General features: G+C 43.2%; 1 protein-coding gene across 2 annotated transcripts in view; it reads right to left on the bottom strand.

Moving 5' to 3' along the window:
- Nucleotides 1-25,354, bottom strand: part of LOC141105223 (killer cell lectin-like receptor subfamily G member 1) — a 49,205-nt gene extending 23,851 nt beyond the window's left edge. Inside the window, exons 1-5 of one of the 2 annotated variants that reach the window (XM_073595113.1) lie at nucleotides 25,176-25,354; nucleotides 20,248-20,349; nucleotides 8,094-8,171; nucleotides 4,743-4,787; nucleotides 194-345 (exon numbers count right to left, since the gene is read on the bottom strand). In XM_073595113.1, coding sequence (XP_073451214.1) covers nucleotides 194-345; nucleotides 4,743-4,787; nucleotides 8,094-8,171; nucleotides 20,248-20,349; nucleotides 25,176-25,188 — 390 coding nt within the window. In that variant the 5' untranslated portion in view covers nucleotides 25,189-25,354. The remainder of the gene's footprint in view (nucleotides 1-193; nucleotides 346-4,742; nucleotides 4,788-8,093; nucleotides 8,172-20,247; nucleotides 20,350-25,175) is intronic. The other variant, XM_073595114.1, reaches the window with a different exon arrangement.
- Between the last annotated feature and the right edge of the window lie 1,904 nt (nucleotides 25,355-27,258).

Here is a 27,258-nt window from a genome sequence, read left to right as displayed (position 1 = left end):
TTAATCTAATTGAATAATTGAATGCATACTCAAACTGATACACATGTGGCCACCATTAAGGTAACATTTCATAGTGTGATCTCATCTGTTCTGGTCATTCCTGTATAATAAACATGCAGATGTTGGAACAATGGAATATAAATCCTCTGTATCTGTCCATCCATCTCACATCTATTAACATGTTATATCATACCTGCTGTTTCCAGTCCTCTATGACCAGTAGATGGGCTCCCATCTCTTCACACACTTCCCGGCTCTCATTCCATGTTCTGTATTCTCTACCAGATGAAAAGTAATAACAGTTCTCTCCGTGCCGCAACCAGCCATCGGGACACACTGTGCATCCTATAAGAAAATGTTTTAAAAGAGAAGTATGGGATTTTTTTATTTTTTTTTGGGGGCGGGGGGTCGTACTTACCTAGGTGGATGCTGCATCTGTCCATTGCCGACTCTAAGGCTGAGAACTGTGCAATCAATCATCACCAATCCCATTTTTTCTCAGAGCTCCCTGAGCAGAGAACTTCTGACTTTCATTCATCGATCTCTGCTCTGCCCCCTCCTTCCCAAACTCACTAGAGTGCTGGGCTGTGGATGGGGTAGAAGCGGCTGGCTCAGGCTCTCAGCAGCTCACTGAGAGGCTGAGCCAGGTGTGGTCCAGGCATGTGGGCAGATCCCGACCTTATGGTCGTGATCTTTCCGGAGCCCGGACCGGCTCTGTGACGTCAGCCGACAGTGGGCTTCAGGTCACAGGAGTGCAGAACAAATTTCACTCCTGTGATCCACAGGAGAAGTACAGCCAAACAAGCTTTCTCCATACTTCTCCTTTAATTGCTTTAAAAGAAAAAAAAAGTCATGTCCATAATCCTTGTCCTTCACAACTCAGCTGTTTTAGCCAAACAATGGCAGCTTATGTAATTCTCTCATTGCAACTGTATTTTAACTACTTCAGCTTTAACAGATGCACAGCTGTCATGGACTAGATCAGCCTTTACCTTTTTGCTATAGACCTATTGATTGGATGTACCACATATTCCAAAATAATTTTTTACTTTTAGGTTGTGTGTGGTATGTCTAAATCTTAGGTTACTCACAGAAAGGAGGCAAAGGAGCAGATTTACTATAGGCAAATAGACTGTGCACTCTGTTGGTGCAGGTGCACCAGAGCTTAGTAAATTAGGTAAAGCTTAATTTGGCAAGAATACCCAATCACATGCAAGGAAAATAAAAAAAACGTAATTTATACTTGGACATGATTGGATGATGGAAGTCAACAGAGCTTCTGTTCATTTACTAAGCTCTAGAACAACTGCACTTGCAGAGTGCACAGTATATTTGCCTTTAGTAAATCAACTCCAAAATTCCCAAACCAGCACTTAACCGCTTGCCGACCAGCCGCCATCATTATACTACAGCAGGTCGGCATGATCCCGCAAACCGTCATAGCTATACGTCGTCTCGCGGGATCAGGATAGCAGGCATGTGCCCGCCCGCTGCACTGCGGGGGTGCCAATGCTCGTGGCCAAGGGTCGCGATGACTGCCGGCCACTAGCAATCGTGGGCACGAGAGACAGAACAGGGACGTGTGTGTGTGTAAACACACAAATCCCTGTTCTGTTCTGTGAGGAATGACAGATCGTGTGTTCCTAATAGCTAGGAACCGCGATCTTCCATCCCCTCTAGTCAGTCACCTTCCTCTATAGTTAGAAACACACTTAGGGAACACAGTTAATCCCTTGATCGCCCCCTAGTGTTAACCCCTTCCCTGCCAGTGACATTTTTACAGTAATCGGTGCATTTTTATAGCACTGATCACTGTATAAATACCAATGGCCTCAAAAATGTGTCAAAAGTGTCCGATGTGTCTGCCATAATGTCGCAGTCAAGATAAAAATCACAGATCGCCGCCATTACTAGTAAAAAAAAAATAATAATAAAAATGCTATAAAAATATTTCCTATTTTGTAGACTGTATAACTTTGCGCAAACCAATCAATATACACTTATTGCGATTTTTTTTTTTACTAAAAATATGTAGAAGAACACATATCGGCCTAAACTGAGAGAAAAATTAGCTTTTTTTTAAAAAAAAGGGGGACATTTATTATAGCAAAAAGTACAAAATATTGTGTTTTTCTTTCAAAATTGCCGCTCTTTTTTTCGTTTATAGTGCAAAAAATAAAAACCGCAGAGGTTTTTACCGTACCACCAAAAGAAAGCTCAATTTTGTTTGGGTGCAGCGTCACTCTTTTTTCGTTTATAGTGCAAAAAATAAAAACCACAGATGTTTTAACTGTACCACCACTGTTTGGGTGCACTGTTTGGGTGCAGCGTCGCATGACCATGCAATTGTCAGTTAAAGCAACGCAGTGCCGAATCGCAAAAAAATGGCGCGGTCTTTCAGCAGCCAAATCTTCCGGGGCTGAAGTGGTTAAGGAACATGCCTGTCCAATGTTATAGCTGAACAGACAACAGCAATTAATACAGTTTTTTGTAGATGTAGCGCACTGGGGTTTAGTCAGGGAGCTCCTCACCAAATTCCTTATCAGGAGTAGCTACTGTAATTAGTTGTTAGAGATCCATTGATTTCTCCCTAAGTTTGGCCTTTTTGTACTTTTCTCTTCTGCCAGTAGGTGACTGGGAACTTGGTGGCATTAGATGTGAGAAGGACATTTCAAGGTCAAGTTATGCGTATATGGCATATCTCAGCCAATGGGCCGGGATTTTCTTGAATCCCTTGGTCTGCTGGGAGAACCTATATAGTCGGGTGGAGTCAGGTGATCTATGTTCTGTGCCACCTTGTCCGCCCGACCCGTAGTCATGCTCCCGCAGCCGCCCGCAACCGTGCCTGTGCGAGGTGACGTACAATGACAGCGATTCGCACAGGGGAGCCAACTGGCAGCAGTATAACTGCGGCGGGTGGTCATTAAGCGGTTAAACCATAGCAATTATTAGCCGCGGTGTGCTTAGCACCACACAAACTCTTTACAGATAAGCCACACCCACAAAATGAGTGCCCCACCCCTAATTTGCAAATTACTCTGCCTACACTGGCTTTCTGCAAAAAAAGTGCCCCTAAAAAATTTTCAGAAATGTTGGCAATTATGCTAGTGTAAGAAACCAATGTAACGTAATATAAGCCTAATGTTTTCCCTTATATAGCAGTTTTTAGTCTGATAGAGAAAGAGGCAGCATTAGGAGCCATTTATATACTGACAAGGGACGTGCTGACAGGAGGAGAGAGCAGAATTACAGTGGGAAGGTTGCTTTTGCTTAGTCACTGTCCTACTCCTAGGGTGGGGCAGTGACCATGTTGCATGCTGAAAGCAATTCCAGACAACAAATAGCATTCAGTGAGGCTAATGCCTTCCAACTAACACTGTAACTGTGTTAAAATCTGAATTTTCACTTAGTTCTCAGTAATCCATTGGAGCTAGATTTTTACAAATCATCAATTAGGGTCAGTAGGGGGCAGTAGGAGTATACTTCCTGAGCCTGTGCTGTGTGACTCCCCCTCTCAGTTCTTCCTCCATGAGCGGTCACATTATCACTTCTCATAACTGGACTTCTAGGTGATCTATTCTGATAGTCAGTGTGGGATAATGGACAGATCTCTGATCATACAGGAGCCTCTGGAGGGGTCCTTGAAGAAGCATGAGGAGAGGATAGATAATAGAGGTGCTAATCCTCTAGCATCTGTTCTCCTTCACCCTCTAGTATGTGTTCTCCTTCACTAGAGCATACCATTGATAAAGCTGAATATTGACTGCGGTAATAGATATATTACACCAAAGAATTGGGGTAAGACTAAAACCAAACTGCTAACTGGAACTAGAGCATTTCCATACCTGAGTTCTCCTCTGTATTTATATATGACCCCAGTCTAGATTTCAGATCTATAATTTTCCATCCCTGGGGCCTTTTAAAGACCTGAAACACATTGGTCAACTTTGCTGGCTATAATGGTTTTTGGATTTGACAGTTTTGTCATTAAACCTCTTCTTATTCTCACTTTTACGGCAGGCTTGAATCTGATTGGTGGCTGGCATTTTTTTGACACCAGGCTTTCAGTATGTGTGAGATGACAGGGGGCCTGCTGTGAGAGTTCCAGTTTTTGAAGTTAGATCATCCCAGATAAAAGTTCAGAGAATGTTGGCTCTGTTCCCTATATGCATCTCATGGATTCGTGTTTAGTTTTGGATGCATGTACATTCTAATCAGAAAACCTCAATAAGCACCATCAATGTCCACTTCTCCTTCTCCCCAAGTTGGATTAACAGCCTTCAGTCTCCAATCAGATTCCAAAATATCAGACTATATACTCCTTCCTATAAGGAATACTCCATCCTCTGTGTACTCTTATAAAGGAGACTGTTTGCCTAAAACTTATTGAGCAGAACTTTGTTTCTATTAAAAGACAGAAAAGAGACCACCCTAAAAGCCACCAACCAAGTCCGTGTTCAGGTTTGTAGATATAAGAGACATGGGAAAGCACACAAGTGTGTTTTAAATGTACCTGTTTTTCAGATGGAGACGAGGGGGCACTACAAGGCTCCAAATATACCTTATGAGCCATAACTGCTAACTCTATACAGTACATTACCAAACCATCATGAGCTCTCCATCCCTTCACTTTGCCTTTAAAGGCCAATTACCTTTTCTTAGATCCAAGGTTTACACTTGTGCCTCATTCTAGTTATTCTCTACTTGATAAGATCACATGGACAGTAGCTAACAGGACTTACCGGCAGGTTTCTCATTGATGTTCTCACACAGCTGCTTCTTTATTCCTATAAACAGGGAAAGCAATTAAAAAATAACACAAGTCTTTTTTTAGAAATGATTTAATACTTATATTCATTCTTCTTGTGTGAAATAGCTTTAATAATTAGCATATTGTCGAGATAAAGAGGAAGCTGTAATGGTTTGAGGTCAATTTTATTTTAATGTTTTACATTTACACAGTATATTTAGTTTTTCCAATAAACACCTTATACGTACATTAAATGGATTCCCAGAGCACTATGGCTTAGCTAGAGACAGCCCTGCAGAAGAAGCCTGCTTTCAGGCATGCTGGCTGTCATTGAAACCTCAGAATGGGCCTTATGATGAGGGGGAGTCACTGCTCTAATTCATTCACTTGTGTTTGTAAATTTCAGCTTAAGCTCTTGAGCTCTGTAAACAACAAAATTTGTACAGCATATGGTATGGATACAGGGGGTAATATGTGAAAATAATCCTAAAGCAAGCTTCTCCTGCTGGCTGAATAAAAGATCACATGATTTTTATATGCAATATTTCATATTTTCCTTTCTAACCACTTCAGCTCCTGAAGGTTTTACCCCCTTCCTTTTTTCCCCATAAATAGAGCTTTCTTTTGGTGGTATTTGATCACCTCTGCGTTTTTTATTTTTTGCACTATAAACAAAAAAAGACTGACAATAATGAAAGAAAAACAATATTTTTTACTTTCTGCTATAAAACATATACAATAAAAAAAAAATGTAAAAAATCTAATTTCTTCATCAGTTTAGGGCAGTTTGTATTCTGCTACACATTTTTTGTAAAAAAATCTCAAAGAACATATATTGATTATTTTGCACAAAAATTATAGCGTCTACAAGCCATGGGATAGATTTATGGACTTTTTATTTATTTTTTATTGGTTTTACTAATAATGGTGGCAATCAGTGATTTTTAGGCTCCATGCACACTGGATGTTAAAATAACCAGTAGCTTTGCAGTGAGTCTTTCAGCGTTTTTTAACATGTCAGCGTTTTTTAGCGTTGTTTTTTTTAATGGATCAAAAGCGTTAAAAAACGCTGGTGAGCCATGTTTTTGAGCGTTTATGAGCGTTTGGTGTTTTTTGTGGTTAGAAAAACGACTCCTAATTGCAATTTTATGGCGTTCAGAAAACAAACAGCCCATAAACTCCACTGCTGATAAATGTCCAAAAACGTCCATGTGTGCATGGACACATAGGACAACATAGAGGGGAGTTTATGGGCTGTTAAAAAATTGCCCAAACTCCCAAAAACGTCAGTTTATGAGCTTCAGTGTGCAAATTTGACCCGGGGGGGGGGGGTTATTTACTAAGGGCAAATCCACTTTGCACTACAAGTGCACTTGGAAGTGCAGTCACTGTAGATCTGAGGAAGACAAAAACAGCATTTTTGCTTGCACATGATTGGATGATAGAAATAAGCAGAACGTCCCCTCATTTCAGATTTTCCCGTCAGATTTATAGTGACTGCATTTCCAAGTGCATTAGCAGTGCAAAGTGGAGTTGCCTTTAGTAAATCAACCCCTAAGTGACACTTTTTGGGGACCAGTGACACCAATACAGTGATCAGTGGTAAAAAAAAATGCACTGATCAATGTATAAATGACACTGGCAGGGAAGGGGTTAACATCAGGGGTGGTCAAAGGGTTAAGTGTGCTCCTAGAGAATGCTTTCTAACTGGGGGGGGGGTGGACTGACTGAAGGAAGAGAGACATCTGTGTTCCTGAGTAGCAGGAACATAAGATCTCTCTTCCTGTCTGAAAGTCCACCGTTCTGCCTCTCCAGCGAACGATCGCGGGTGGCAGGCGCGCCCCAGAGCCGAGAAGAGAAATCAAGTACAGGTACTTGATTTTGCGCTTAAGGGCCTGCCCTGCCACAGTATATGTACAAGGGGGGTCCTTAAGTGGTTATACAAAATTGCTATACATTGCCATTTAATTGACAAGGGTACTTTTGGTACAAATTCCTATTATTACATCATAGATTTTGTAGAATACATAGAGTAAATTATATACAGTACAGTAATCGCATAAATGTGAAGTGCAAGATACTGTTTATCTAATTAGTTCCTCATTAGTCCCTCATTAGCTCTAGTTCTGATTGGCCCAAGTTGACTTGCATTCTGGGAAAGAATCGTCCTTATGGAGTCAGTGGAAGGTCTCACATTAATAAGTTTCTCAGCCAGGGTTCCATGGAACCCTAGGGTTCTTCCAGAGGTTGCTAGGGGTTCCTTGATCAATGAAGAGTTTCTTCCAATAACTACTGATATCAATTTTCTTTTTACCTGTCCATAAGGGGGGGGGCAATTTACCCACTGGTGAACTATGTAAGAGTGTCCTTCTCCCACTGACTATTTAATTTAGGGATCCTCCTTCCATTGGTCACCAGTGTATGAGACCACTACACTGACTACCAGTATAAGTAGGCCATTTTCCACTGACCACCAATGTAACTAGCCATACAACTTTCTTTTTGGACATTATTATTCGTTCCATTTCATGAATGTTACTAAAACATTTTTTTTTTATAGATCAGGGAAGTGTTAAAATTTGCTCTAGGTGTCAAATATGTTAGATACACCACATTCTTTATTCCTTTATGTATTATTTTATTCATAGCTTACTGACCAAATGTGTTGTGAACTAGCAAGGTAAATATTAAGCATGGATTCCCCAAGACATGAACATTATTTCAAAGGTCATTCTGTATTAATAGGTTGAGGCTGACCCTGGCTGTATGTAAGGGACAAGGATTAGAAAGCAGCTCCTGCCAAGCTGGCTCAGGTTCTGCCACGCTACTTCTTCGGATAGGGCACACATATCTGTCATTTAAGAGAAACTCTGCCATATTGTTTCACCAATGCTCCTGGTCAGTGGCCCTTCTTTCAGAATAAAGATTATCCACATAAAATGCTTTTCAACGCTGTACTGTTGATTCATTTTGGTACTACAACTTTACATCTTCCTCCTTCATATAATATTATCCCAATGCAGAAGAATTCAGTGCCCTCAATACAGAACAAAAGAGTCCAGCCATCTTCCCTTCCAGTCTCTCATGAGTCCCCCAGCAGAGGGTCCTCACACAAGGTGTAACTCGAGGCCCAGGCCCGGAAGGCCTACTATACTCCAGGCTGCAGATCTACATGGTGGAGGTCAGGGCTAGCCAGTTCCCATCTACCATCTTCTCTGGGACCACACCATCACTAGAATATAAAAGGGGTATAAAACACTACTCACCAGCATCACCAGTGAAGTGGTACCTCTAAAAAGGCACTACCACCCGCCAACATGTATCTAATAAAAAATAAAGTTACCTGCAGATGAATTGGTGATGTTCATCCACTGCTGCTTCCACTGGCTGATCTCATTTTCTAAAGACTGACCCTTATAAACTGGAAGACACAAAACATTATAGGTAGAATTAAACTTTTACATGTTAGAAGGGTCATCGGTTAGCACAGTCCATTGTAGAAAGAGGAATTATTTCCAATGGTTTTGTGTCCCCCAACAACCAATCAGATTCTAGATTTCATTATGCAGCTTGATAAAAACAAGTCCAGAGACTCTCCTTATTTAGTGCCGTTTCACACGGGATTCAGATCAGATTCGACCAAGTCCACTTGTCAGTTATTCATGTGGACCTGATCTGAAGATCCATGCAGCCCTATGGACAGATGGATGTAAATGGACTCATGTCTGTTTACACCTGCCTACCTTCAGGTCTGTTGTAAAACTAGAAATTAGGAGAGGGTAACACCTATGAATATACGTACCAGAATGGGCTATCAGTATGTATGCAGACCGCACACTTATCACAGAATTTAAATACCCATTACTGGACACAAAGCCCAAAACCTACTTACAAAAATGCAGCTTAAAGCAAATAGTTAGGTTCCTCTAAATCATGGCATACATGGAAGAAAAAGGACCAGAGGGTCTAGGGACAGGTTTATTCAAGGAGGAACACACTGGCTGTAAAATTATAAACTGGAACAATTTATTGGCATATATAAATAAATTTATATATAAATAAATAGATTCCACCCACAATATTAAATAAACATACTAACCTCCACCACTAAATAAAGTGACATAGTGCTGAACAACAGACTCCCCACCTGGTACCCTCTTCATTCATTCCAAACACCCCCAAAAATACCATTATATGTGACCACCTACTGAGGATAACCCAGATAAAAGGGCAATGAAATAATATTCAGAAGGCAAAAGTATGTCAATTAGGTCATACAGACACAAAACGATAAAAAAGTTGGTGAAGGGATTCACTTAAGAAGGTAGCCTTAGTAGATCCTGCCAAAAAGATAATGTTGGATGGAAATCAATGAGATCAAAAGAGATCAAGGGTCACAGGAAAGGATCCATTGAGAAAAACACAGTAAAAGTCCTCTATCCTGCCGTATCTTCATGGAAGTGTAAATTCATTAAAGTTTATTAATGAAAACGGCATATCATGGAGAGATGAGGTGCAACAAAACGCATACCTTTACTCCTCTACCCCCTAGACAGTTCTGTGTGTGGGGGAGAGAGGACAGCTTGTCTCTTAATTAACGTTGGAGCTGCCAGAGTGGAAGTGTAAATTCAGTAAAGTTTATCAATAAAAATGGCATGTCATGGAGAGATAAAGTGCAACAAATCACATATCTTCACTCCACTACCCCCTAGGCAGTTCTATGTGTAGGGGGGGGAGAGGAAAGCATGTCTCTTAGTTTATGCTGGATGAAAATAGGAAAAAAAAACCTTCTGAGTAGCGAACCCCCGATGGTCAGCAGGGTAGGGGGGTTGTCCAGATAATTCCAGTATGTGTGGGGGCTGCCACGTCCAGGTCCTAGGATCACCGGCCGCCCGACACTGGTTAGGAAATTACACTGGACTTCCACATGCTGCTCACTCAGCGCTTCCTCGTAGATACCAGGCACCACAGCCGTACAGCGTTGGGAGCAGAGCTTGTCTCAGAGGGCTCGCAGCTGCGATGGAACTCTCCGTAATCCTACACCACACAATGTGCAAGGAAGGTGTTAGATGAATGTCTATTGAGATCACAGTTGTGAAGGTTGTGCGTAGATCACAGGAATCAACGGTTTTCCAGTGTGAACATCCATACATAAGGCAGCAAAAGCACAGGGGGAAGGAGACATGAATTGCAGGAGGGATGTTAAAGTAATTCCAGGTGGTGGCTGTGATAATTGGGCATCTAGCTGACGCGTTTCAATCGACAAACTATTTTCATCAGAGCTAGAGATACATTGGAAGACTGGAAGCTAAATACTAGAGTGATTTGTCTAATTGGCTGCAATGAAATCCAAACAGACTACCCCTATGAAGCAATTAACCCTAAGGACTTGATAGTAATGTGCACATGAAAACACCTTTAAAACCGTCACACACACAATGAGTAGATGGATAAAAGAAAGATCAGAAAATATTGTAACAGGAAGGAGGGGGGGGGGAATTACTAGTTCCAAAAATTCCATATAATTATTAAAAATTTAAAGAAATGAAAAAGTAAAAAAATCAAATGGTCAAATAAGAGGAAGAGGAACACTTACAGTATAATACAATTTGGTTATTTATTAGAGGGGGAGCAAAGAAACATCACATGTCACCCTCTGTGTGCATATAACTAAAGCCCATCTTTATTTCCAAATTCAAAATAATTAGGATTCTAGAAAGACTGCTAAGTTACATTCATTGTTTAAACCAGCAGGCTGAAGACTGTTTAAAAGATAGATCCACATTTTTTCTTTTTGGTATAAAATACGGTCAAAATCCCCCCTTCTGAGGGGGAGATTCACTCTGTAAAAGCCCTTCACACGAAGACCACTTGGATCTCCACCATGTTCAGTTAGAAAATGTAAAGGTAGTGGTCGTTCGTCATCTTTTTTGAGGATGCTTTGGATGTGTTCACTGATCCTTATTTTAAGTTGTCTTTTAGTTTTACCTATATATATCTTGCCACAAGGACAGGTGATCATATAGAGTATATGGTAAAGCAATTGATAAATCCTTTGATTTTAAATTCTTTTTGACCCGCAGAATCAGTGAACATATCCGTTCTCTCGACGTGACCACAAATAGAACATTTCCCACATGGGAAGCTTCAGACGGGGCAGGTCAGTCAACCAATTTTTGCTAGGGGATCTTATATATTCAGAGAGGGACAGAATATCCCCCAGGTTTTGTGACCTACGTGCTGTCATCATGGGTCAATCCCCTATGAACTTCCCCAAATTAGGAGCTTCAGATAAAATGTTCCAGTGTTTAGTGAGGACCTCTTTAACCTGGTCCCATTGAGCTCCAAACCCAGTAATGATTCTGATGGGGTCCTGGGGACTGCGTTCACTTTTGTCCCCAGGTGTATCAGTCAAAAGGTCCTCTCTTTTAGTGTTGATGGCTCTATTTTTGGCCCTTCTGATGGACCTATGTGAGTAACCTCTCTCCTTAAAATGTGTGTAGAGCTCGGAGGCCTCTTCCCGAAAATAAGCATCCGAGGAACAGTTTCGTCTGATCCTCAGGAACTGACCGATTGAAATTCCCTGAATCAGGGAATGTGAATGATGGCTAGACGCCTGCAATAAAGTGTTTGCAGCTGTTTTTTTGCGATATGTCTTAATTACAAGTCTATCATGTTGTATACTGATCTGTAGATCCAAAAATGAGACTGTATTTGGATGATATATGTATGTGAAACGCAAGTTTCGATCATTGATGTTCAGTTCTTGCATAAAGCTGTCCAACTGTGATGGAGTGCCCTCCCAGACCATGAAGACATCGTCAATGTACCTCGGCCACAGCTTACTGTGGCCGAGGTACAACGGTGACACATATATCACCTCCTCTTCCCACAATGACCTACCGCGCGGAGGCCCCACTCATAGGGAATCGACGTATAGAGTGACTCCACGTTGATCCCAATGAGCAGAGCCCCTGCCGGACAGGACACCCCCCGTATTCGCCTAAGTACATCCCTCATATCCCTAACATAGGATGGCAAATCACTGACAAGTGTCTTTATCATCCCGTCTGTATATTTGCCTATCCGCTCAAGGGGTCTCTTTATAGCCGAAACTATGGGTCTGCCCGGGGGATTAGTGAGGGATTTGTGTAGCTTGGGAATAGTGTAAAAAATCGGCATGTTATATTCTAGTACCGTCAAGTAGTGAAGTTCTTTTTTAGTAATAAGATTACTCTCTGGGTACAGGCGGCGGAACAAATGGCAGACCGCCAAGACCTGCAACTACACAAGACAACGAGGCATGTTGATACACATACGCTGCAACTGAGAGAAATGCAGAGACACCTCGAGGATCTTGACAACCGTGGCAGACGCCATAACTTGAGGGTCAGAGGAGTGCCAGAATCTATTGAAGGCAAACAGATCACCCACTCTACAATCAGCCTGTTCAACGGCCTTTTACGCAGACCATTGCAGACGCCTATTGAACTGGAGAGGATCCATAGAGCACTGCAGCCAAAGGGGAAAGACACTGATTCCCCATGGGACATCATCTGCTGTCTGACAGACTTTAAACTCAAAGAAGAGATACTTAAGCAGGCCAGAGGCGTGCCACAGATCGTACATGAAGGGAAAACTGTCCAAATTTATCAGGACCTATCAGGCATAACCCTCCAACATCGCCGCGATTTGAAACCCCTGCTGGACACTCTACGCGCAAACAGCATCACATACAAATGGAAATTTCCTTTCTGCTTAGCTGCCACCTCACACGGCCGCACAGCATACCTTAAAGAACCTGAAGACCTCCCCATCTTCTGTGACACTCTGCACATACCGAGAGTAGAGGTGCCCAATTGGTATGCAGATTTTCGACGTTCCGCAGTTCGCAGGGAACACCTACCTGAGGAACCTATGGAGGCCTCCAACACAGACCAAAGGAGAAGAAGATCCCCTTCTACCACTCCGCCTCATGGTGCACACCGTACTAACCGACGCAATCAAAGCCCCCACTCTCCCACCTCCAGGAGAGCCAGGAGGGGACGCTGATGCTCATCTCAGTCGGTTGTGGACATCTGGGCCCCAGTACCTGTCCCTATGCCTGGTGGGTCATGGCAGTTACTGACCCAGACACAGCTCTTCTTAACATAATTTTATTGCAGTTATATTTAGACTCTCCGGTTCATGCTTATTATATTTTACTACCACCGTGTACCAGACTCATTGCCTTCACAGGGAACCATGTCAGGTTTATGCACGCAAAATCCCAACCTCCGTGCTCCTAAGATGATGCCACATAGCTTCTCCATTCTAACCATAGAGGCCTGAAACGGACCATGCATACTACAACTACCAGAATGCACAGCGATGGCCATCCGGAAACTGTAACTGACCTCCCTAGCAACACACCAGCTTCCGGCACCTCACACTCCCATCATCACCGACGCGACGGACACAGAGGATAGATGACAGCTCGCTCTCAACACTGAACAGGATCTACTACTTACCGGACAACATCGGCACCCAAACCTGGCTTGTCACGGGACCCCCGCAAGTCTGCGGTCACCTTTCAACTCCAGACTCCTGATATCTTGAATTGACGAGCCACGTCCGGCATCCCCACGGCTCGACATCATCCTGATGCTCGCTGGTGGAATTATGCAAATGCATACTACACGCTCTTCTGCGCAGGTCCCAGAGCCCAGATCTCATCTCAGGCGCACAGTCATGCAGAACCGCGCTCTGATCACTAACACCAACAAACACTCCAGGTTGGTAATAGACTCCTTCCTTATACTACCTACTGCTAACACACCTGGCTCCGCCCGAAATCCGAGTCTACCTACACCTCTGGGAAGTATGAAGGACTTGATTTCCCGCACCACGCAGGTACTTCGCTATACATCCCACCGCCTCCCTCTGTGACTCCACCGACAACTCTGCAGGTCACTGTAACACTGATATATGCTCCTCCTGCACGTTACTCTCTCTGTGTCTTACATTTACCTTTAATGTTTCTGTTCTAGAATTCCGTTGATTTGTATTTTTGAGTAAGTTAATACCTCATTATCTACTACAATGTTAAGGTAGTTTTAGTATAAAGCCTACATCACTACTAGCTTTGTGACAACGACTACAGTAAGCCGGATCTGATGGACCCCTACCTCACTATACACCCTAGCAGGTCTTCTCATATAGCTGCACACCCTGACTCTCCACCTGCAACCCCTTGGGAACATAGAGGAAGGCCCTGTAATATATGACTACCTATATAAGATGCCGAACTGGAAAACAGAATTTAAGTCCCCTGTAATTACATCTGTATAACTCCCAAATTAGCGGACATGGTCCTCCTAACTACATGCTAGGTGGCAATACATACATGTAGACACCCATCTCTTACAGACCCCTGCCTTGATCTTACCGTACCAACCTACTAGACCAGCATTCTTTACACCGAGCTACTAACCTATATCACACACCACCACACTCAAATACCTATGGTCATAGGATGGCAGGCTACACCTGACTCCGTACCTAAATACCCCGATAACTCACTTGTGCCAGGTCTCTGCCAACCCCCACACAGTCGCAGTGAGGTTCAACAATCCGGACCGCACGGATTGGGAACCTTCAGTGCTCTGTACCAGACCAAATATATTCGATTAAAGAGACAGCAGACTGTGTTGATACTTCTGCTGCCTCATCGGTCTCTCCCCTGTGTTGTGTTCAACACGACTTAAGCTTCTGCTGCAACTTTGAATAACGCACCTCCCCGACACTTTGTCCCTAAGAATATACCCCCCCCACCCCGACTGAGGTCATGGACCCCAGTGACCTAACCACAGTGCAGACCCCTCCTTACTCTCCACTCACATTGCGTTCTATGAATATACGGGGCCTAAATACACCCGAAAAATGGTCTCTTCTTCTCACCCATTTACAAAAATCCAACACCCACATTGCGCTCATCCAAGAAACACACTTTAGATCTGATGCCATCCCCAAGCTACGGAACAAACACTTTCCCACTGTTTACCACGCGACCAATAATGAAGCCAGATCGAAAGGAGTCTGCATCCTTATATCGAAAATGTGCCCATTTATAGTTACTGATGTGCACCGAGACCCTTTGGGGAGATTTCTCTTCCTCAAGGGTTCTCTACACAACAAGACCATCACCATTGCCAACCTGTACGCTCCAAACTCACGACAAGTACCGTTCTTCCGCAATACACTACAGCTCCTCACGACTTTTAGCACGGGAAGCCTTATAGTGGGCGGCGACTTTAAAGTCCCTCTCGATCCCTCCATAGATACATCCAATGGCACATCTTCCTCTACTTATAGGGCTTTACGCGCCATAAAAACACAACTCAGGGAATTACTACTACACGATGCCTGGCGCACACTCCATCCCACATGTAAAGACTTTACCTTCTTCTCCCCGCCACACTCCAAATATTCCAGAATAGATTACTTCTTCATCTCCCAAAGCGAGCTCTCAATACTTCACAAGTCCTCAATTGAACCGATGACACTTGCAGATCATAACCCAGTTTCCATGACCCTACACATTCCTAACAAAACTACCCGCGTTCACATATGGCGTTTGGACAACTCCCTACTCACAGACACCGAAATCTCACAAAAGGTTTCCGAACACCTACGTAACTATTTCTTGGACAACAGTCAGGGCGACTCTGCTCCAGACGTAGTGTGGGCTGCACACAAATGTGTTATAAGAGGCACATTTTTATCACAGGCCTCACATAGAAACAGACTACGGAAAGCAAGAATTAAGGAACTAACTACACGCATTTCTGTTCTAGAACGGAAACATAAGGCATCTCTAGCCTTAGAAGCACTGACTGAACTGACTCAACTACGAACCGAACTCTTAAAAGAATTACACAAAAACATCAAACGGAAATATATGCTCACACAAAAATGGTTTTACGAGTTTGGCAATAAATCCGGGAAGATGTTGGCTAGAGCAATACAGGCAAAAAAGGCGGCCCACACTATACACTCCATTGTAGACCCCTCGGGTAAAACACTGGTAAAATCTGAAGACATAGCGGAGCAATTTGTGAGCTACTACACGAACCTATACAATATCCGTACCCCCCAGTCATCTCCCACCCTGACCGACAGGAAAGAGGCAATACACAACTTCCTTTCCCAATACGCACCCTCGCCCATCCGGACCGAAGACTCAACATCCCTAGACGTCCCCTTAACGGAAGAGATCACCTTAGCACTAAAACAGATGAAACCGGGCAAAGGCCCCGGACCGGATGGGCTGATGGTCGGATACTACAAATCCTTCCCTGATCTACTATTACCTCACCTTGTCCAGGCCTTTAATAACCTATCCCCTACCACTCCGGCCTCCAAAGATATATTGGAAGCCCATATAACCCTAATCTCCAAACAGGGGAAGGATGACAAATTGGTCTCTAATTACCACCCTATTTCTCTACTTAATGTAGACGTTAAACTGTACACCAAAGCCATAGCCAATCGCCTCCTACCCATGATCCCAACTTTAATTTCTACAGACCAAGTTGGTTTTGTCCCCGGTAGAGAAGCTAAAGACAATACTACCAAAGCCCTAAACATACACCACTGGTTGACCTCCACCAATACTAAAGGCTTCTTCCTATCCTTGGACGCGGAGAAGGCGTTTGACAGGTTGGCATGGGACTTTATGGAAACTACCTTACAAACAATAGGCCTCCCGCCGAGACTTGTCAACATGATTTTAATTCTTTACTCTTCTCCCACAGCTAAAGTCCGAGTGAACGGTGGACTGTCGAGCGCCTTCTCCGTGTCCAACGGTACTAGACAGGGATGCCCCTTATCTCCCTTGATCTTCATACTAACAATGGAACCCATGCTACGCAGACTTAGGGAAAACTCAGACATCAAAGGCATTCAAATTAACCAAACACAATACAAAGTAGCCGCTTACGCGGACGATGTCCTCCTATTCCTCACAGAACCGACCACTACCATCCCGAACCTGCTCAAAGACTTTGCTCTTTTTAAATTCTTATCGAATTTACAAATCAACTTCTCCAAATCCAAGGCACTCAATATATCACTATCACAAGAAACAGTCACACAATGCAAACATAATTTTCCTTTTGGATGGGAAACGCAAGCCATAAAGTACCTTGGCATTAACATCCCCACCAAGCTCTCAGAACTATTCAAGCTAAACTTTTTACCAATCCTACAAACCATCGAAAATGATCTTCAAAAATGGCAAGCTGGACCATTTTCATGGTTTGGAAGAATAGCCATTTTGAAAATGAACGTTCTACCTAGGCTACTTTATCTTCTTCAAACCATCCCTATACTGCTCCCACACTCCTTCTTTGCCACGTACAAAAGAATTTGTAGAAAATTAATTTGGCTATCCAAACAGCCTCGATTGAACTGGCACAGACTGACGACTCCCAAATTACGGGGAGGATTGCAGGTTCCAGACATACAAATTTATTACCAGGTCTGCCATCTAGTCAGAATTGTAGACTGGCACGTACATGGCAAAGAAAAAGAGTGGGTAAATATAGAAAATGCCTTTACCGAGATCCCGTTACAACTCCTCCCCTGGATCAACCCAAAACTGATCCCGAAAACTACCACTTTGAATCCCCTAATCAATTCCACCCTATTAAACTTTACAAAATCGTGCAAAATCCTTAAGATCCAACCCATATCGGGACCACTAACACCTATTGAAGACAACCCGGAATTTTCGCCGGGTGTCTCCTTACTCCACCCAGCCGGAGAACCTCACAGACCAAGGCTCCTAGCTCGGCAACTTTTCCATCAAGGAACTATATTATCGCACCCAGCTCTGACAAACAAATTTCCAGAATATCACATTCCCTTTTACAAGTATCTGCAGATCCGCCATTATTTACAGAACCTCTGACACAAAGACAACATACACAGGGAACTCACACCCTTCGAACTTTTATGCTCCAACACCGAACCCCAAAGACACCTCATTTCGACCATCCACGCACTTTTCTCCTCACATCAACACATCGAAACAGATACACTGGTAAAACAATGGGAAAATGATCTGAACACAACCCTAACCACAGACGACTGGAGAAATGCGCTCTCTCACATACACAAAGGTTCCGGCAATGTAGCAACACAGGAGTGCAGGTTCAAAATCTACTCAAAATGGTACAGGACTCCCGACAAAATCAACAAATTTCTACCCACTGTATCCCCCAATTGCTGGAGATGTAACGCTGCCAGGGGTTCCCTTATCCACATTTGGTGGGAATGCCCTCTCATTCAATCCTACTGGGCTGCCATTCACAGTTTAATCACCCAGATCACCACTTACACCCCAGACTATACCCCGGCGCAGTACTTACTTCACCATACCTCGATTCCCCAACGTATATACAAGAAGTCACTTACTCTTCAGTTCATTAACGCAGCAAACCTATGCATCCCCGTGTACTGGAGAAGCACGTCCCCTCCCTCGATCCCAGAGTGGATCCAGAGAGTGGACAGGATAGCTGACATAGAAAATCTCATACATCAAACCTCCGATTCACCATCCAAATATAAAGATACATGGAAATGTTGGACCCATTTTAAACAAACGCAACTAACACACACACAAACCATCCTCCTACCCAATACAAATGGAGCCGACACTGGCCTGTTAGCTCATCCCCACACGAACCAATAAATATACATATTGTCCTATCCCTCCGTCTTCCTATCCTCCCATCCCCTCTTTTATATCATATATAAAGCCCTAGTAATTGACTAACCTACTCCCTTTTATCTATCACCTTTTTTGACATTGTGAAGACTAACACCTTACACGATGCACATTACCGACATGCCCTACGGCAAATTAATATACCCACTCTGGGCACAGTTAGCACCCTATTGGGGTGCCCAGGGTTTTGGGTAGCTCTACTACCGTCGGTCAAGATCATTTACATTACGAATACCTTATAGCACACTTCACCTCACTCATGACCCGCTCACTGCATTTGATCAGAAAATTCCATGTAAAACAGAGGAAATGTTCTTGTTGTTTCTCCTTTACTTTTCAGCATGGAATGTACTCATCAACACATTAGTATTGTAGGCCTCTGAAATTCTGTCTGAATTTATCATCTACTTGATACCGTTTAGTTTATTCTTCTTATGAATCTATATGTTGACTGTAGACTACTCCCTGCTGTATTGGTCTACCACTGTATTGTGATTTGTAATCTGTGAAAACCCAATAAAATGTTTAAAAAAAAATAAATAAATAAAATAGTGGTCTGAAGAAAGCAACAATTTCAAGTTCAATGTTTATTTGAATGTTCATTCATGTAGGAATTGGTAGAATTAAAAAGATGATCAGAACAATGGATAAAAAAAAAAAAAAAAGATTACTCTCTGAGGCAAATAGTAGTTTTTCATTAAGGATCTGAACAATCCTGGGAAATGGGTTATCAGTAAGTTTACTGTAGGTAGAAGTATCCATTAGTTGACGCTTAACTTCTTTTTCATATTTCTATCCCGTCAAGAGGATTATATTCCCTCCCTTATCACTTCTTTTTATGACTATGCCGGGTACCTCTCGAAGTTCTTTTAAAGCCTGGCTTTCCCTTCTTGTTAAATTGTCCAGTCCCCTCCAGTCCCAATTTATTTTCCTAAGGTCTTTTGTACTTGATCTAGGAATAATTTTATCCATTTATTTTTGGAAATGGGGGGCATTTTTAAGGATTTTATTGTGAGATTTGAGGGTCTGTTGGTCACATCTGGGTAGGTAGAAGCCTCCAAGTCACTATCAGAGTCTGGATTCTTGTGTAACAGAAATATTAAATTATTTAGATCTTCTTGTTCTTCTTGATTGACTAGAGCTGTAGTTTCTGTATTTTCGCGGGTGGAGTGCCAGGATCTGAATATCACCTTTTGCAAAAAAGATAATATACTTTGAATTCCTGCATAGTGGATTTCGGTGAAAAAAACAAACCCCTCTTAAGTAGGGAAATATGATGTTTGTTGAGGGGAAAGTCAGTAAGATTAATGACAGTGCTGCTGTTCAGCACTATCTCACATTATTTAGTGGTGGAGGTTTGTATGTTTATTTAATATTGTGGGTGGAATCTATTTATTTATATATGCCAATAAATTGTTCCAGTTTATAATTTTACAGCCAGTGTGTTCCTCCTTGAATAATCTTGTCCCTAGACCCTCTGGTCCTTTTTCTACCTTCAGGTCTGTCCCTTTCCATTTTTCCATACCTAAATATGTTGTATCGGAGGTAGCCTGATATAAACGGACAGCAGAGTCATATAGCTGTCAGAGGTCTTCTCATGTCCACCGGGCACAGATGTCAAAAACCTGACATTTGATCTGCTCATGGATCCCCTGCTGATTGGAGCAGACTCTGCTCTGTGTAAAAGAAGCCTTATGGATTGTGTCCAGCATACTCTATAACTTACCCAGTGCTTCAATGATGCGGATGAGGATAATATTGGATCCTACAAGGAGGGTTATAATGACACCTTTCCAGGAAGGCCGCCAGAGTTTCTTCCCACTGTTATCTGTAGAGATTATCAATACTTTATTCATTAATCATAGTAAGATAAAACCGTTCCTACTTTAAATTTCCAGTTTTTATATTTCAGTAGAGTGCAGGAATAAAGTGCAGGGGTGGGCTTCCTAACACATGAAGAGTCAGGAGCCAATCTTTCTTTATGGAGGAAGTGATGTCACTGTGATGTAACTTCTTCCTTTACAGAATCACACATCCTGGAATTAGAGTGGAGTTATGGAGCTTCCTGGCCACAAGCCAATCGCATGTTCATAGCAACAAGTCCATCATCTCTTATAAAGTCTATCTAAACCCCAAAGCAAACATGTAATCTATTGGAGCTCATCGGCCCTTAGAAGTGGGAACTTTTAAAAAAGAAAGGGGATGGGTTGGTTGGTGGAGCTAATATCAGGGATAATAACAGAAAAGTGTTAAGAAGATTAATGGGGTACCCCAAGTCCCAGGGGCAGCGGACATATTTCCACAATAGTGGTAGTCAACAACATTTTGTACCACTTACAGTAGTCAAAATAAATGGTGAAACATTTGAACAACCCCTGCCCTTTTAGAAGGGTGGGCATGGATAAGCAATGGATTGCAATGAATTGGGCCAGAACATTGATGAAAGCCACAAGGGACCACCAGTATATTCTTGTTCTAGATGACGCAAACCTGCTATCCAGAAGTTATCCCTTTTAGAAACTCATCAGAAAAAAACCCTCGCCAAAGAACTATTCCATATGTTAATCCACATTGGAAAAGCAAAAGAGATCCTTATGTATCGAGCGACTTCCTTTATGTCAAAGCGATGAAGGTTTTCTGTACATTGCTTAAAATCAAACAGGTAAGAGCTAAAAGGTATGTTGCATTAATATATTGACAAAGATGGGCAGGACTGGTGTAGCACCCTCCTAAGTAGGTGCTATGATAGTTAGGTAAGTGTTAGTGTATGTTTTTGATAGGAGAAATGTATTACCACACTGTAGGCAGTGTGGCTGTAATTCTGGGTAAGGTAAAAGCATAGTTTGGCTCACTGTACTCAGTGAGCTGTGATTGTTTAGTTAGGTCTGCTCTGTGTGCCAGTCAGCTGGATTGCTCCCTCTGTATCCAGGTAACTTGAAAAGTTTCTGGATGATAGGTGTGGAGTTATGCAGATGGCAGCATTATTATGGATGCAGCCCCAACCTATCTCAGGGAAGCACGCTCTGATGGCATGCTAGGAGATTGTATTTATTCTGGGAGCACACAGAGCTCTGGGTCTTTTCCCAGAGTGAATAAGTCCAGCCTGGGGGGCACGTTTTCCTCCAAGGCAGAAGCTGCTGTTAGTGAGGCCTCAGGTGTGTGACCTGAGGGGAGGAATGCTGAGACCCAGGCACTTAGAAGAAGCTAACTGAGGGGAGCTGTTTGCCAAAGATCTGTCTGTTATTAATGGAGGGTGTTGCTTGGAAGATTGGAAGGATGCTATTATCTGTCCTTGGACCTTGTGAGTACAGACGCACAGCTCTAGCTACTATGTGCCTTATAGTTAGCTGTGGGTCTTTTAAAGGGGACACTGGCTGGTGTCCTGAAGAGCTTTGTCCAGATAATTGTTATGGATGTTATGTTTGTTTATATGCAACTCTATGATGCATCTCTGTTGTACTTACTTCCTGTGTGGTGTTTCCTGTTCCTGCTGGGTATTATTCAATGAACATGGCTACTGTGCAGTAATGGCTTGTGCTGTCTTTACTTATAACACATGAATTCAGAAGTATCTGGATCTGCAGCCTGTATCCTCCTCTTCTCAGGAAATTCGCCTGTGCTCCTGGCCCCTCCTTCCCGTTGAGTGATCCCACAGCAAGCAGCTTGCTATGGGGGCGCCCAAGCCAAGCTGCAGCTCCATTTGTGTGTTTGTGTGCCATGCGATCTACAGTAAGAGCAATCTGGTCTCATGTACTGTATAGACCAGCGCTCTTCTGACAGGAGGGGAGAGCATAACACAGCACACCTCCTCCTGACTGTTAGTGGGGGAGGGGGATGGGCGGCTATCTGTAATGGGGACTTGGGGAGGGGGATATGTGTGGGGAGAAAGAAGAAGGGGGTATGTGCTAGGAGGAGGGTTTGGGGTGGTTACAGGGTGGTTCAGCCAGGAGAAGGGATATCTGTGCCAGGAGAGGGGGATGTTTTTGCTTGAAAGGGGGGTAGGGGTTTAGTGCTGTTGGGGATTTGGGTAGGGAGGAAGAATTTGGGCTGGGAAGGGTAATTATTTAGAGGGGGTTGTGCTAGGAGGAAGGATTTGTGGAAATGTGTCCTAGGAGGGGGATTGAAGAAAGAAGACTTGTGCTGGGAGGGGAGATGGGGGGGGGGATTTTGTGCCAGGAGGGGGTGGGAGAGTTTGGGCTAATAGGAAGGATTAGGGGGGGATTTGTGCTGGCAGGGGGGATTTGGTGGAGCAGGTTTGTTCTGGGATAGAACATTTGAGAAGAAGGAGGATATGTGCTAGGCGGGTGATATTTTGGGGTGAGGAAGATTTGTGCTAGGAGGGGGGATTTTCGTTTTGAAATTTTTGCACGGGGGGGGGGGGCACATCCGGTATGCTATATGCGGCCCTGCCTCTGGCTCCTGTAGGAGTAGCGCTACATTGGGATTGTCTTCATCTCTGTCTCATGTTTTCTTCCCTAGATGTCTTGTAGTCTACCATAGCATTTTTTTGCTTTGAGTTGCTGTATGGTAGAAGATCCCTCAGCTTCCTGGATATTGAAAGATTTGGAAGTGACTACCCACAAGAAATTGATTTAACATATTTCTCAGATGCAGGATCAAATTGTATAAAACAGTGTATACTGGGCTGAATGCAGCATATGTGTTTCTGAATGCAACACGTGAAGAGTAAATGATGGAGGAGTATTGGTTTTGTTAGTAAGCAGAAGGAGGAAGAAACATTCTTACTTGTAGTGGACGGGTGCAGAGTCTGTCAGTAGCTGGTTAAGGCAGCAGTGCTGGCATGATTGTGAGAAAAGGTGCCAGAGGGTATCAGATGGAAATTTATTAGGGGGGGTGCTATTCGGAGTGGGTGAAAACTAAGTTTGGAATACAGCAGGATATTAGAGATATGGCCTTATAACAGATATGGATGTCAGTGCATCTTTTTTTTTTTTTTGCTGAATCTTTGATTGACTCTTGATTTGTACTGAATCTTGTGTTTTGGACTTTTATATTGTATATCAGGAGGTTAATGTAGTAATCCCTCAAGTTGTGTAGTATATGATATTGGTATAGTCCCGTGCGTTGTCCTGTTTGGTCCTTGTATGTTTGTTTGATGCCCGTTTACAGTTATGACATCATAAAACATTTTCAAGACCTAATTTTATGAGGTCGGGACCAAAGGACAGACAGGGGTGTCCATAATAACCGGATTTCATCATCTTTTCCTTATCCTGCAGCAGGAAAATTAAGCATGGAGTCTGAATTGGTTTGTAGCAAGAGATATACAAATAAACCGCCCCTGAATCTCTCTTACTCCACTGCGCCAAAGAAAAGTGCAAAGCTGTATAAAAGATGTGTAAATGAATACAAAATGTACATACACAGTGTACAGTGAAAAAAGCTGCCACTTAAATAAATACGTAAACTGATCAGAATCCCAAAACTATACCTCTCACATGTGTACAGATAGAGATAGCGGCGCTAATATAGATTGTGTAAAATAATGGGTCAGAGCAGCATAATGCCTATGACCCTCTACTTATACATAAAAATAATAATAGTGTCATGAAAAATATTATTTTTATCATGAAAAGAAATTTCTTTAACACCCAGTGAAAAGTGTCACTATAAATAATAAATTACAAGAAATGAATGAATAAGTTCAACAGTTGTTTTTCACTCTTCTTGTGTGAAAAATCTTCTACTCTTCCACCACACCACCGTGATAGTGACACCACTCCCTCTGAAGAGCGCACTCACCGGATTGTATAGCCTCCCACTCTCGTGTTCGGCAAAACAGTAATTGAACCACACCTGGGTTGCATGTGATGAACCGTGAATCCAATCAAGCCAGCTCCATATGTGAAAAAATGAATAAAGTGCTCCACATAGCGTGATACCATTTTGACAGATTACTGCAGCTTACACTTCAGGTCCACTGTGACCGCGGTGCACCGTTGGATCACTGATCCTGTTGCTTGCTGTGCTTGCTGTGGATTTTTTTAAAGGCTTTTATGTTTCAGTTTAAAAGTGAGTGTAACCATTGAAGTGTGTTTGGAGTGATTTTAATAAATCTGTCAAAATGGTATCACGCTATGTGGAGCACTTTATTCATTTTTTCACATATGGAGCTGGCTTGATTGGAGTCACGGTTCATCACATGCAACCCAGGTGTGGTTCAATTGCTGTTTTGCCGAACACGAGAGTGGGAGTCTATACAATCCGGTGAGTGCGCTCTTCAGAGGGAGTGGTGTCACTATCACGGTGGTGTGGTGGAAGAGTAGAAGATTTTTCACACAAGAAGAGTGAAAAACAACTGTTGAACTTATTCATTAATTTCTTGTAATTTATTATTTATAGTGACACTTTTCACTGGGTGTTAAAGAAATTTCTTTTCATGATAAAAATAATATTTTTCATGACACTATTATTATTTTTATGTATAAGTAGAGGGTCATAGGCATTATGCTGCTCTGACCCATTATTTTACACAATCTATATTAGCGCCGCTATCTCTATCTGTACACGTGTGAGAGGTATAGTTATGGAGTCTGAATTCCCCCGAATCATGTGACACCAGTGAGATGAACACTAATACCACAAATACCATCAATCATTTCTACAATATTATAAGACAGAAGAGCCTCTTACCTGTTGTCTCCATGTCTGATAACACAACAAGAGTCCTGAACTGGTGTACTGTGGTATCCGGTCTAATAGATTATATGTATATCACATATACTATACATGGTGTGACTGCACTGCCATCCCCCTGTTCCTGTGTGGTCACCCAGGCTGAGATCTGTCCAGTTCCGTCTAACCATGAAGAACAGTGTGAAGATTAAAATCCTGTATTTCATAATATACAGTATATGTGTGTTTAAATAACCGTATAAGGATATTAGCTTGTTAGCTCCCATGGGATGTTTCACCATGTCAACTAAACCTAAAATCCAGAGAACACCTCTGAAGCTTCCTACACACTATATATAATTCTGCTTCTATTCTTTGTATGTCATTGTGAGAAAATACTGCTTTATGTCTTCTTCAGTACAGTGGTGTATCATCCATGGGCTCTGGGGAGGGTTGTGTCGACTGTGTCCTCACACATTACACACATGGTGGACCTGCTGCCTCCAGTTGTCCTCTAAAATGCCCCACCTCCGCTCTTATGTTCCCCCCTTCCCCAGCACTGCTTTCCTGTAACTGCTGGCTTCTCTTCTGCTGGCCCACCAGCTTCAGGTGCTGCAGGAGAGCCACAGGCAATTTAACTCCACAAATAGATTCTTGAGCAATCCAAGAATATTTTATGGGTACAGGTATATTTAACCACCAGTGGCGTCACTAGTATTGGTGTCACCTGGTGCGGTAAAACATGGTGTCACCCCCCTTGATGAATAAATAACCTCCTTCCCCCTAGCCTGCCACAGTGCTCTGACCTGCTGCTGACAGCATTAAAAATCACAGATTTTTACAAACTGTTAGTAAATTTACTGATGGCTGACAACCCTGTCTTAAGATTGTTTAATAATCAGTCAGTGGCAGCCCATCCATAGGGGGCGCACGGTGCCACCCCCCTTATCTATGCATCTGGCCCCCTGATCTACATACAGGGCGCTGGACGCATGGATTCCTATGGGGGATTTTTTTTCTTTTTTGAAGCACGTGATTAGAGCCAGAGCCAGTTGTGTGAATATTGTCACACTGATTCTGCCTCCTGGCCAGTCAGGAAGCAGGTCCTGAGACCCGTTTCCCGATTAGCCGAAAGGAGAAGCTACCCTGTTGGCTGAGGGAGGAGGAGGGAGGATACACATGGCGCCGTGATGCAGAGGAGGAAACACAGGGGAAGCCGGCCGCCCATCGCCCAGATGGAATCGATGCCCGGAGTAAGTGTTGTGGGTGACCGATTGACCGGGGGGGGGGTGTGTGCGTGTTACCGGTAAAAAATATATCACCGGCCACCACTGCTCAGATTCCTGTTCACTAAGGGAATTGTGAACCAGCACTAGTGGAAGCTCAGTGTTTTATTGTACTTTTATAAGAATTTCTTACAGACTGAGTGATATACTGTATATGTTTACTGCAGTGGCGACTGCTGGTGCTCCATTTTTTTAGGGGGGGCAGCAAGCAAATCATCCGCCACCCCCCCAGTCGGTCGGTTGGTCAGTCAAACCCCCTTTTATGCAAGATGCAGTACAGCAGCAGCAACTCACAGGGAGTCAGCTACTGCTCTCACCTGCTTCCCTCGGGACGCTCTGCTCTCCTCCAACTTCTGCCAGTCTGCGGGGGGGGGGGGGTGTGTGCGTGTTACCGGTAAAAAATATATCACCGGCCACCACTGCTCAGATTCCTGTTCACTAAGGGAATTGTGAACCAGCACTAGTGGAAGCTCAGTGTTTTATTGTACTTTTATAAGAATTTCTTACAGACTGAGTGATATACTGTATATGTTTACTGCAGTGGCGGCTGCTGGTGCTCCATTTTTTTAGGGGGGGCAGCAAGCAAATCATCCGCCACCCCCCCAGTCGGTCGGTTGGTCAGTCAAACCCCCTTTTATGCAAGATGCAGTACAGCAGCAGCAACTCACAGGGAGTCAGCTACTGCTCTCACCTGCTTCCCTCGGGACGCTCTGCTCTCCTCCAACTTCTGCCAGTCTGCGGGGGGAGATCCATGTGACTCGACCCAGCCAATCAGCGCCAAGCTCCAAGGAGAGGTGTGGTGGGAGCAAGGACTG

Source organism: Aquarana catesbeiana, linkage group LG08 (genome assembly GCF_042186555.1).
Source record: "Aquarana catesbeiana isolate 2022-GZ linkage group LG08, ASM4218655v1, whole genome shotgun sequence".
Lineage (NCBI taxonomy): Eukaryota > Metazoa > Chordata > Amphibia > Anura > Ranidae > Aquarana > Aquarana catesbeiana.
This window is presented reverse-complemented; position numbering and strand designations above follow the sequence as displayed.